General features: G+C 43.0%; 1 protein-coding gene across 4 annotated transcripts in view; it reads left to right on the top strand.

The window, feature by feature from the left end:
* wdfy4 (WDFY family member 4) overlaps positions 1-13,392 on the top strand; it is a 211,162-nt gene that overhangs the window by 107,846 nt on the left and 89,924 nt on the right. For all 4 annotated transcript variants that reach the window (XM_014198725.2, XM_014198716.2, XM_014198734.2 and 1 more), the window contains exons 43-44: positions 11,352-11,429; positions 11,664-11,855. In XM_014198725.2, the coding sequence (XP_014054200.2) occupies positions 11,352-11,429; positions 11,664-11,855 (270 nt within the window). The remainder of the gene's footprint in view (positions 1-11,351; positions 11,430-11,663; positions 11,856-13,392) is intronic.

The following is a 13,392-nucleotide window of genomic DNA, read 5'->3' as shown; positions in this document are numbered from 1 at the left end:
ATGATGCAATGTCTATTGCACTCCACACTGACCTTTCCCACCTGGACAAAAGGAACACCTATGTGAGAATGTTATTCATTGACTACAGCTCAGTGTTCAACACCATAGTGCCCTCAAAGCTCATTACTAAGCTAAGGACCATGGGACTGAACACCTCCCTCTGCAACTGGATCCTGTACGTCCTGACGGGCCATCCCCAGGTGGTAAGGGTAGGTAACAACACATCTGCCATGCTGATCCTCAACAGGGGGGCCCCTCAGGGGTGCGTGCTCAGTCCCCTCCTATACTCCCTGTTCACTCATGACTGCATGGCCAGGCACAACTCCAGTGGTAGGCTTGATCACAGACAACAATGAGACAGCCTATAGGGAGGAGGTCAGAGACCTGGCACCACACGGCCAACTGTAGTGGAACAGGTTGAGAGCTTCAAGTTTCTTGGTGTCCACATCACCAACAAACTGTCATGGTCCAAACACACCAAGACAGTCGTGAAGAGGGCACGACAAAGCCTATTCCCCCTCAGGAAACTGAAAAAATTTGGCATGGGTCCTCAGATCCTCAAAAGGTTCTACAGCTGCACCATCGAGAGCACCCTGACTGGTTGCATCACTGCCGGGTATGATAGCTGCTCAGCCTCTGACCGCAAGGTGCTACAGAGGGTAGTGTGTATGGCCCAGTACATCACTGGGGCCAAGATTCCTGCCATCCAGGACCTCTATACCAGGCGGTGTCAGAGGAAGGCCCTAAAAATTGTCAAAGACTCCAGCTACCCTAGTCACAGACTGTTCTGTCTACTACCGCACAGGAAGTGTTACCAGAGCACTAAGTCTAGGACCAAAATATTTCTTAACAGCTTCTACCCCAATGCCATACGACTCCTGAACAGCTAATAAATTGGCTACCCTGACTATTTGCATTGCCCCCCCCTCCTCTTTTACTCTGCTTGTATTCTCTGTTTATTTTCTATGCATAGCCACTTTAACTCTACCTACATGTACATATTACCTCAATTATCTCGACTAAACATTGGCCCCGCACATTGACTCTGTACTGGTACCCCCTGTATATATCCTCGCTATTGTTATTTTACTGCTGCTCTTTATTTTTTTGTTACTTTACTTTTCCATTTTTTACTTAACACTTATTTTTCTTAAAAATGCATTGTTGGTTAAGGGCTTGTAAGTAAGCATTTCACTGTGAGGTCTACACCTGTTGTATTCAGCGAATGTGACAAATACATTTTTATTTTATTTGATGTCCTTGAGTGGCCCAGCCAGAGCCCGGACTTGAACCCAATCAAACATCTCTGAAGAGACCTGAAAATAGCTGTGCAGCAACACTGCCAATATAAGCTGACAGAGCTTGAGAGCATCTGCAGAGAAGAATGGGAGAAACTCCCCAAATACAGGTGTGCCAAGCTTATAGTGTCATACCCAAGAAGACTGTTTTTGCTTTATCATTATGGGGTATTGTGTGTAGATTGATGAAGAAAAACAACAACAATTGAATAATTTGTAGAATAAGGCTGTTACTTAGCAAAATGTGGAAAAAGTAAAGAGGTCAGAATACTTTCTCAAGGCACTGTATATATTTCCCGAGTTTAAAAAAAATATCTCTTAGATTTAGGACAGACATTTCAAAACTTTGTTTTTTATGATTTATTTTTGCCTATTATTTTTGCCTATTTATTTTTGCCTATTATTTTGTACATTTGCCCACTGACAAAGAAATGATCAATCTATAATTTTAATGGTAGGTTTATTTGAACAGTGAGAGACAGAATAACAACAAAAAATCCAGAAAAACACATGTCAAAAATGTTATAAATTGATTTGCATTTTAATGAGGGAAATAAGTATTTGACATACCTCTGCAAAACATGACTTAGTACTTGGTGGCAAAACCCTTGTTGGCAATCAAAGAGGTCAGACGTTTCTTGTAGTTGGCCACCAGGTTTGCGCACATCTCAGGAGGGATTTTGTCCCACTCCTCTTTGCAGATCTTCTCCAAGTCATTAAGGTTTCGAGGCTGACGTTTGGCAACTCGAACCTTCAGCTCCCTCCACAGATTTTCTATGGGATTAAGGTCTGGAGACTGGCAAGGCCACTCCAGGACCTTAATGTGCTTCTTCTTGAGCCACTTCTTTGTTGCCTTGGCCGTGTGTTTTGGGTCATTGTCATGCTGGAATACCCATCCACGACCCATTTTCAATGCCCTGGCTGAGGGAAAGGGGTTCTCATCCAAGATTTGACGGAACATGGCCCCGTCCATCGTCCCTTTGATGCGGTGAAGTTGTCCTGTCCCCTTAGCAGAAAAACACCCCCAAAGCATAATGTTTCCACCTCCATGTTTGATGGTGGGGATGAGGTTCTTGGGGTCATAGGCAGCATTCCTCCTCCTCCAAACACAGCGAGTTGAGTTGATGCCAAAGAGCTCCATTTTGGTCTCATCTGACCACAACACTTTCACCCAGTTGTCCTCTGAATCATTCAGATGTTCATTGGCAAACTTCAGACGGGCATGTATATGTGCTTTCTTGAGCAGGGGGACCTTGCAGGCGCTGCAGGATTTCAGTCCTTCACGGCGTAGTGTGTTACCTATTGTTTTCTTGGTGACTATGGTCACAGCTGCCTTGAGATCATTGACAAGATCCTCCCGTGTAGTTCTGGGCTGATTCCTCACCGTTCTCATGATCATTGCAACTCCACGAGGTGAGATCTTGCATGGCGCCCCAGGCCGAGGGAGATTGACAGTTCTTTTGTGTTTCTTCCATTTGCGAATAATCGCACCAACTGTTGTCACCTCACCAAGCTGCTTGGCGATGGTCTTGTAGCCCATTCCAGCCTTGTGTAGGTCTACAATCTTGTCCCTGACATCCTTGGAGAGCTCTTTGGTCTTGGCTATGGTGGAGAGTTTGGAATCTGATTGATTGATTGCTTCTGTGGACAGATGTCTTTTATACAGGTAACAAACTGAGATTAGGAGCACTCCCTTTAAGAGTGTGCTCCTAATCTCAGCTCGCTACCTGTATAAAAGACACCTGGGAGCAAGAAATCTTTCTGATTGAGAGAGGGTCAATTACTTATTTCCCTCATTAAAATGCAAATCAATTTATAGCATTTTTGACATGCGTTTTTCTGCTGGAGATCAAATACTTTTTTCCCTCACTGTAATGCGTTTCTATGGGCTTTAGTAGTAAAGGACAACATCTATATGTTATCCAATTTTTTATATATATATTTTTATATCCTAAAGGTCCTGAAATTCAAAATCAAATACAGCTGATGTCAGAATTTTACATTCAGTTAGGTTGGAGTCATTGAATCTCATTTTTCAACCACTCCACAAATTTCTTGTTAACAAACTATAGTTTTGGCAAGTCGGTTAGGACATCTACTTTGTGCATGACACAATTTTTCCAACAATTGTTTACAGACAGATTATTTCACTTATAATTCACTGTATCACAATTCCATTGGGTCAGAAGTTTACATACACTAAGTTGACTGTGCCTTTAAACAGCTTGGAAAATTCCAGAAAATTATGTAATGTATGTAATAAGCTTCTGATAGGCTAATTTACATAATTTGAGTCAATTGGAGGTGTACCTGTGGATGTATTTCATGGCCTACCTTCAAACTCAGTGCCTCTTTGCTTGACATAATGGGGAAATCAAAAGAAATCAGCCAAGACCTCAGAAGAAAAATGTGTAGACCTCCACAAGTCTGGTTCATCCTTATGAGCAATTTCCAAATGCCTGAAGGTACCACGTTCATCTGTACAAACAATAGTATGCAAGTACAAAAACCATGGGAGGACGCTGCCGTCATTCCGCTCAGGAAGGAGACGCGTTCTGTCTCCTAGAGATGAATGTACTTTGATGCGAAAAGTGCAAATCAATCCCAGAACAACAGCAAAGGACCTTGTGAAGATGCTGGAGGAAACAGGTATAAAAGTATCTATATCCACAGTAAAATGTGTCCTATATCGACGTAACCTGAAAGGCCGCTCAGCAAGGAAGAAGCCACTGCTCAAAAACCACAAAAAAAAAGCCAGACTATGGTTTGCAACTGCACATGGGGACAAAGATCATACTTTTTGGAGAAATGTCCTCTGGTCTGATGAAACAAAAATAGAACTGTTTGTCCATAATGACCATCGTTATGTTTGGAGGAAAAAAGGGGAGGCTTTCAAGCCGAAGAACCCCATCCCAACCATGAAGCACGGTGGTGGCAGCATCATGTTGTGGGGGTTCTTTGCTGCAGGAGGGACTGGTGCAATTCACAAAATAGATGGCATCATGAGGAGGAAAAGTATGTGGATATATTGATGCAACATCTCAAGACATCAGTCAGGAAGTTAAAGCTTGGTCGCAAATGGGTCTTCCAAATGGACAATGAACCCAAGCATACTTCCAAAGTTGTGGCAAAATGGCTTAAGGACAACAAAGTCAAGGTTTTGGAGTGGCCATCACAAAACCCTGACCTCAATCCTATAGAAAATTTGTGGGCAGAACTGAAAAAGTGTGTGCGAGCAAGGAGGCCTGCAAACCTTACTCAGTTACACCAGCTCTGTCAGTAGGAATGGGCCAAAATTCACCCAACTTATTGTGGGAAGCTTGTGGAAGGCTACCTGAAACGTTTGACCCAAGTTAAAGACAATGCTACCAAATACAAATTGAGTGTATGTAAACTTCTGACAAAGTATGAATTCGATGAAAGAAATAAAAGCTGAAATAAATAATTCTCTCTACTATTTTTCTGACATTTCACATTCTTAAAATAAAGTGGTGATCCTAACTGACCCAAGACAGGGAATTTTTTGAGTAGGATTAAATGTTAGGAATTGTGAAAAACTGAGTTTAAATGTATTTGGCTAAGGTGTATGTAAACTTCCAACTTCAACTGTAGCTAAATGATCCAATGCATGACCATCTTAAAACAATCCCCCCCCCCAATGTCTTAGACACAAAATAATTTAGATAGTACAGTACCTCCCGGTTCCACTCTTTTTCGGACCACCTTCTTCCTCTTTCTGTCCTAGTGTGTGAAGATGACTACAGGTGAGTGTAGGATTGTAAACGCTTATCATTGGTGCCTGAGACAAGGTGCCCATGGTAAATGTTACAGATAGCAGCAGCATACTGCATGAAGAGACTGACAGACAGACTGGGAGCAGTCAAATGCTTTCAGTGATTCAGCAGCGTTCTATAATTCTATCTGTGTCTTCACATTATAAAGATAATTAATAGGACTAATAATCACGTTAAATTCATTACTAGTCACTGCCAGCACACAGAGAAGTTGACATTACACACACACACACACACACACACACACACACACACACACACACACACACACACACACACACACACACACACACACACACACACACACACACACACACACACACACACACACACACACAAAATCATCAGAGTTGGTGCGTTGCTGAGAAGTCATTAAAATGGTGGGACTTGGGGTAGACACACGCCATGGAAATGTAAGCTCCTGTCTCAGGTGTGCTCTACCTCTTCTCTTCCCTCTTCCTCCTCCACTCTCTCTGCTTCATCCTCTCCCTCTGCTTTGTCCTCTCCCTCCTCCTCTCCCTCCCCCTCCTCTCTATGTTCTTCTCCCTCCACTCTCCTCTTCCTCCTCTTCCTCTCTCCCTCCACTCTCCTCTCCTTCACTCTCCTCTTCCTCTCTCCCTCTACTCTCCCTCCTCTTCACTCTCCTCTTTCTCTCTCCCTCCACTCTCCTCTCGCTCCAATCCTCCCTCCAATCATCTGTAACTCCTTTTCCTCCCTGCCTTTTGCTGCTGAGCCCTGATTCTCCATATCACTTCCTTCACTTTCACTGACCTAGAGGAGCATAGTAACAGAGGGAGAGGAGCAAAAAATAGGATACAATTGTGGTCAGGAACATAATCTCTCTCTCTCCCTTTCACACTGTCTCTCTCTTCCTTCCGTTCTCTCTTTTTCCTCAACCATACACATATTAGGAAGAGAGTAAGGGGTTTCCATAATAAATTGTGTGATACAGTTACATGACTCCCATCCCCCCCCCCCACACACACACACACACACACACACAGACACACACACACACACACACACAAAATCATCAGAGTTGGTGCGTTGCTGAGAAGTCATTAAAATGGAAATGAGAGTGTGTGATGTTGTGATGTTAATTGCATAGGGGAAGAGATGAGTTATGTTATTTAATGCAGTGTTTAAAGAGCCAATGAGGTTGCTATCTGCTAACCTCTTACATCTAGACGTTCCGCTAGCGGAACACCTGCTCCAATATCCAATGATAGGCGTGGCGCGAATTACAAATTCCTCAAAAATACAAAAACTTCAATTTTTCAAACATATGACTATTTCACAGCATTTTAAAGACAAGACTCTCCTTTATCTAACCACACTGTCCGATTTCAAAAAGGCTTTACAGCGAAAGCAAAACATTAGATTATGTCAGCAGAGTACCCAGCCAGAAATAATCAGACACCCATTTTTCAAGCTAGCATATAATGTCACAAAAACCCAGAAGACAGCTAAATGCAGCACTAACCTTTGATGATCTTCATCAGATGACACACCTAGGACATTATGTTATACAATACATGCATGTTTTGTTCAATCAAGTTCATATTTATATCAAAAAACAGCTTTTTACATTAGCATGTGACGTTCAGAACTAGCATACCCCCGCAAACTTCCGGGGAATTTACTAACAATTTACTAAATTACTCACGATAAACGTTCACAAAAAGCATAACAATTATTTTAAGAATTATAGATACAGAACTCCTCTATGCACTCGATATGTCCGATTTTAAAATAGCTTTTTGGTGAAAGCACATTTTGCAATATTCTAAGTACATAGCCCAGCCATCACGGGCTAGCTATTTAGACACCCGGTAAGTTTAGCCTTCACCAAAATCAGATTTACTATTACAAAAGTTTGATTACCTTTTGTTGTCTTCGTCAGAATGCACTCCCAGGACTGCTACTTCAATAACAAATGTTGGTTTGGTCCCAAATAATCCATAGTTATATCCGAATAGCGGCGTTTTGTTCGTGCGTTCCAGAAACTATCCGAAATGGTAAATCAGGGTCGCGCGCATGGCGTAATTCGTGACAAAAAAAATCGAAATATTCCATTACCGTACTTCGAAGCATGTCAACCGCTGTTTAAAATCAATTTTTATGCAATTTATCTCGTAAAAAAGCGATAATATTCCGACCGGGAATCTCCTTTTCGGTAAACAGAGGAAAAATCACAAAGACGGGGGCGGCCAGTGCACGCGCCTAAGCCCACAGTCCCTTGATCGGCCACTTGAGAAAGGCGATAATGTGTTTCAGCCTGGGGCTGGAATGACGACATTCAGGTTTTTCCCGGGCTCTGAGAGCCTATTGGACCCGTGGGACGTGTCACGTTACCGCAGAGATCCTTTGTAATGGAATGAGATGTCAAAGAAAGACAATAAATGGTCAGACAGGCCACTTCCTGTAAAGGAATCTCTCAGGTTTTGACCTGCCATTTGAGTTCTGTTATACTCACAGACACCATTCAAACAGTTTTAGAAACTTTGGAGTGTTTTCTATCCAAAGCCAATAATTATATGCATATTCTAGTTACTGGGCAGGAGTAGTAACCAGATTAAATCGGGTACGTTTTTTATCCAGCCGTGAAAATACTGCCCCCTAGCCATAACAGGTTAAGGTAATAAATGCTATATATTACTTATGTTTGTCCAAATGAAGAAATACAATTATAGATGGTGGTGATGGCAGCGACGTTGTGTTTATCTTTTAAAATGTGGCTTTATTTGATCAACTTTATTAGGCCCATTTCTTCTCTCTCTTTAATATTTCTTAAATTTCGTTTCCAATTCTTCTTTCATTTGTTTCTGTCTTCTATACTGTATTGTCACATTTTTGCCTGCTTTTGGAATGCCATATACATTCACTAGGGTTTCAATCTGTATCAGGGATGAGAGTTCAAGCTCTTGGGTTTGGGGGCGGGGGTGTACTAAGCTAACATATTGAATTGTTTTAATATGGACATAGCATGGATCATTCAGCTGTTTGATTTTGAATTTTAGTACCCCTTTAGGTATAAAAATGATGTATAAAAAAATATATTTGATAAAATATTGAATTCGGCCTTTACTACTATAGCCCATAGAAACACATTGAATAACACATTCATAAATGGCAAAAAAGGCAGTAAAAAAATAAATCATAAGGAATAAGGTTTTGAAGTGTCTGTCCTATGTCTGTCCTATATCTAGAAAGCTCAGGTAATATTTTCGTTTTTTTTGGACACATTTATCCTCTTATTTTTGTTGGCACAAACCTACCTCCATACTTCCACTCGTTTGTATGGGTTTCCTTCAGACGAGTCCCATGACAGTTGTGGGGGTTGTAGAGCAAACCGGAGAAATAGTTTGTAGGCCAACCCGTTTGGACTCTATAGACATTTTCGTGAGATGAGTGATTTTCAGAATGTCTCATGGTCAGTCAAACACTGCGGTAGCTCGGCCATCTTTCACCCCAGATGCGGAAGGCCAAACTTAAACTGACAGATTTTGATGGGGATTTTGTGATTATGTTATTTAGATTGACGCACGAGGATTTTATATTCTGTTTCTTTTTTTTACAAAAAATAAGTATTTATTAAACAATGCATTTATTTCCCCAGGTGGAGGCAGTAGAGCAGAGAAATATGATTACCAATACCACAAAGAAATTGAGTTAGCCGTGCACGACCATGACTGAAGCTCAAGTCTGCAGCATGTTCATTTAGTCTGTAATGTTCTGTCTGTAACCGACTGAAATGTGCGTTCTCGGTCACACGTTATGGCAGGAGATGTGTTGTTTCACCCTCTCAGTGAGGCCTGTGTTGTGATGATTGGCACAGCTCACATAATCATTAAGACAATGTGAGTCCTAAGTGTCACTAGCTAGCACTAATGTAGTAGAAGGACATGCACACACACAAAGACACACACAAGGACGCACACAGACACACCACTGCACCCTGCCCACTGCCGCAGCGTACCGCTGAGATATTAATGTTTACGCTTATTAGATCACAGACACCAAAGGTTTAGATCCATAGACAGTATTATTGGAAAGCTGTGTAGCCACTAGCTTATTTCACCCACTGAATGCAATTTATATGAGCTGTAATTATATGAGTGTATGGTAATTTCATGATGAAACAAACAATACTAATATGAATACGCAGTATGGGAAGTGGCTGTTTTAGGCTACAGAATGGTCATAAGGAAAAGATGGGACATTGTTTTTCATACAGAATTATTGAGGTGTGTTGTTTTTACACACACAGTAGTGTAGAACTGGTCTAAATGATCACTGAACATTGATTATAATTTTCAGTTTTTTCAGTGATTTGTTAGATATTTGTTTTATGATGTAACCCACTTTGAGGGATAGTCTTAGTAGTGTTGCCTGACGACTCAAACTGAATCCTTTCGCTTCTTTATGTTCGCTACATATACTATATGACCAAAGTATGTGGACACCTGCTCGTTGAACATCTCATTCCAAAATCATGGGCATTAATATGGAGTTGGTTTCTTCTTTGCTGCTTTAACACTCTTCTTTCAACTAGATGTTGGAACATTACTGCTGGACTTTCAGCCACAAGAGCATTATTGAGGTTGGGCACTGATGTTGGGCAATTAGGCCTCGCTAGCGGTCGGCGGTTCAATTCATCCCAAAGGTGTTCGATGGGGTTGTAATCAGGGCTCTTTGTAGGCCAGTCAAGTTCTTTAACACTGATCTCGACAAACCATTTCTGTATGGACCTCGCTTTCTGCACAAGGGCATTGTGATGCGGAAACAGGAAAGGGCCTTCCCTAAACTGTTGCCACAAAGTTGGAAGCAAAGAATCATCTAGAATTTCATTGTATGCTGTAGAGTTAAGATTTCCCTTCACTGGAACTAAGGGGCCTAGCCCAACCATTCCTCCTCCACCAAACTTTACAGTTGGTACTATGCATTGGGACAGGTAAACCCAGATTTGTCCATCGGACTGCCAGAGAACACTTTTCCACTGCTCCAGAGTCCAATGACGGCGAGGTTTACACCACTCCAGCCGACGCTTGGCTCGTGTGTGGCTGCTCGGCCATGGAAACCAATTCATGAAGCTCCCAACGAACAGTTCTTGTGCTGACGTTCTTCCAGAGGTAGTTTGGAACTTGTTAAGTGAGTGTTGCAACCAAGGACAGATGGTTTTTCTGCGCTACTTCTCGGCTGAGCAGTTATTGCTCCTAGACGTTTCCACTTCACAATAACATAACTTACAGTTGACCAGGGCAGCTCTAGCAGGGTAGAAAGGTGGCAGAAAGGTAAAGTTGGAAGCAAAGTCAGAACAGTCTTAGACTGCCATTGTTGAAGTAATTTGTGCTGACGTCAAATGAGGTATGTTGAACAAAAACGTAATCCGCGATTGGATCATCTCTAACCAGAGTATCAAAGCCATTGTCTTTTACTTTATTATATATTTTTTACCCCTTTTTCATGGTATCCAATTGGTAGTTACAGTCTTGTCCCATCGCTGCAACTCTCATATGGACTCGGGGGAGGCGAAGGTCGAGCGTCATCCTAAACACAACCCAGCCAAGCTGCACTGCTTCTTGACACAACACCCGCCTAACCCGGAAAGCCAGCTGCACCAATGTGCCTGTACACCTGGCGACCGTGTCAGCGTGCATTGCACCCGGCCCACCACAGGAGTCACTAGTAAGCGATGGGACAAGAACATCCCTGCCGGCCAAACCCTCCCCTAACCCGGACAACGCTGTGCCAATTGTGCTCCGCCTCATGGGTCTCCGGTCACGGCCGGCTGCGACAGAGCCTGGACTCGAACCAGGATCTTAAGTGGCACAGCTCGCACTGCGATGCAGTGCCTTAGACCACTGTGCCACTTGGGAGGCTAATGACACATCTTCTAAACGCCACTTTAAGCACGTGTGTTCTGGCTCTGGCCCAACCCATCAGTTTCTGGGACCAATCAGAACAGTTAGAATGTGTTTGCGATACTCAGATCCAGACTCATTACGGAGAAGAAACTACAAGTGGCATAGCGTTTGGCCAGAGCTCTGACATTGTTAATTTATATATTCCTAATTCCATTCCTTTACTTAGATTTATGTGTATTGGGTATATGTTGTGAAATTGTTAGATATTACTTGTTACTTGTTACTGCACTGTCGGAGCTAGAAACAATAACTACACCCGCAATAACATCGGCTAAACGTGTATGTGACCAATAACATTTGATTTGTCTCTCTGTCCCTCTCCTCCTTTCTAGGAGTTCCTGTCTTGTATGGAGGCCCATTTGAAGAGAGGTCAGGAGATGTTTGAGAAGCTGAGGAAGAACCACACACAGGTACTGCGAGATCTTTTGTGCCAGTATAGAATGTGATTGAACAGCCTATTGTAGAGCATTTTTACATTCCTACAGTATTCCTATTACGTTCCCCGAGCATAATTTTACATTCCTCTTATGGTTCCCCAACATAATTCTGACATGCATCTAATGTTCCCCATACGTAATTTTCACGCTCTTCTTATCTCCCCCAACGTTTCTTTTTTTACATTCCTTTCCCTCTCTCTCCTGCAGCTGTGTGCTTATGAGTGGAAGCGGTTGGGGACTATGTGGCTGTGTGTGGAGGAGGAGCTGCTAAGGGAGAGGGGTGTGTTCGGCCCGGGGCCGGGGGTGGTGCTGACACGAGGCTGGGTCCAGGATGCAGCTGAGGGCCCCAACCGCACCAGGCCTCGCATCCGCAGGAGAGCCCAGCGACGCTCCAAACGGGTACTGGCCATTACTGTATACCATAGCTGTCTCACTCAACTGTATCTCTCTCTCTTCCCTCTTTGTCAGCCTCTCTCTCTACGAGTCTATAGCTTTCTCTCTCTTTCCGTCTCTCTCCATGAGGTTTTACATCGTTACGTCATTAATGAACACAGTTACAATGATTAATTTAAGACAATTCTACTTGAATCAGTACCAATCTTTGATTATGTGAAGTCCTCCTGGCATGTGGACACTGGGGAACGTATTCATAAAGCAACATCTCAAAGTAGAATTGCTGATCTATGATCAGTTTTGCCTTTGAAATCACCGGCACAAATCATCGACTCAGCTAAATGAACTAGTGCCCAGTTGAAACCAGTTGTTTTATGAGTGTAATGGCTGTTCTTTGAGTAGTGTGTAACAAATCAAATAAAACTGTATTTGTCACATGCGCCGAATACAACAGGTGTAGACCATACAGTCAAATGCTTACTTACAAGCCCTTAACCAACAATACAGTTTTAAGAAAATATACAAAAAAAGTAAGAGATAATTAAAGAGCAGCAGTGAATAACAATAGCGGGGCTATATACAGGGGGTACCGGTACAGAGTCAATGTCAATGTGCGGGGGCACCGGTGTCGAGGTAATTGAGGTAATATGTACATGTAGGTAGAGTTATTAAAGTGACTATGCATAGATAATAACAGAGAGTAGCAGCAGCGTTCCGGGGGGGCAATGGTTTGATGGTAGAATCTATTTAGGAACCTCTTGGACCTTGACTTGGCGCTCCGGTACCGCTTGCTGTGCGGTAGCAGAGGCAACAGTCTATGACTAGGGTGGCTGGAGTCTTTGACAATTTTTAGGGCATTTCTCTGACACCGCCTGGTATAGAGGTCCTGGATGGCAGGAAGCTTGACCCTGGTGATCTACTGGGTCGTACTCAGTACCCTCTGTAGTGCCTTGCGGTCAGAGGCCGAGCAGTTGCCATACCAGGCAGTGATGCAACCCGTCAGGATGCTCTCGATGGTGCAGCTGTAGAACTTTTTGAGGATCTGGAGTCGTGCCTGGCCGTGCAGTCATGAATGAACAGGGAGTACAGGAGGGGGCTGAGCACGCACCACTGAGGGGCCCCCGTGTTGAGGATCACGTGGTGGATGTGTTGTTACCATCTGGGGGGCGGCCCGTCAGGAAGTCCAGAATCCAGTTGCAGAGGGAGGTGTTTAGTCCCAGGGTCCTTAGCTTAGTGATGAGCTTTGAGGGCACTATGGTGTTGAACGCTGAGCTGTAGTCAATCAATAGCATTCTCACATAGGAATACCTGGGATAGGATTAAGTAATCCTTCTAACCCTCCCCCCCCAAACCCTCCCCACAAAAAAATATATATAGATGTACTATTGTGAAGTGGTTGTTCCACTGGATATCATAAGGTGAATGCACCAATTTGTAAGTCGCTCTGGATAAGAGTGTCTGCTAAATGACGTAAATGTAAATGTAAATGTAAATGTGTTATTTTTGTCCAGGTGTGAAAGGGCAGTGTGGAGTGCAATAGAGA

Source organism: Salmo salar, chromosome ssa01 (genome assembly GCF_905237065.1).
Source record: "Salmo salar chromosome ssa01, Ssal_v3.1, whole genome shotgun sequence".
Lineage (NCBI taxonomy): Eukaryota > Metazoa > Chordata > Actinopteri > Salmoniformes > Salmonidae > Salmo > Salmo salar.
Note: the sequence above shows the minus strand (reverse complement) of the source record. Positions and strands in the feature narration are given on the sequence as shown.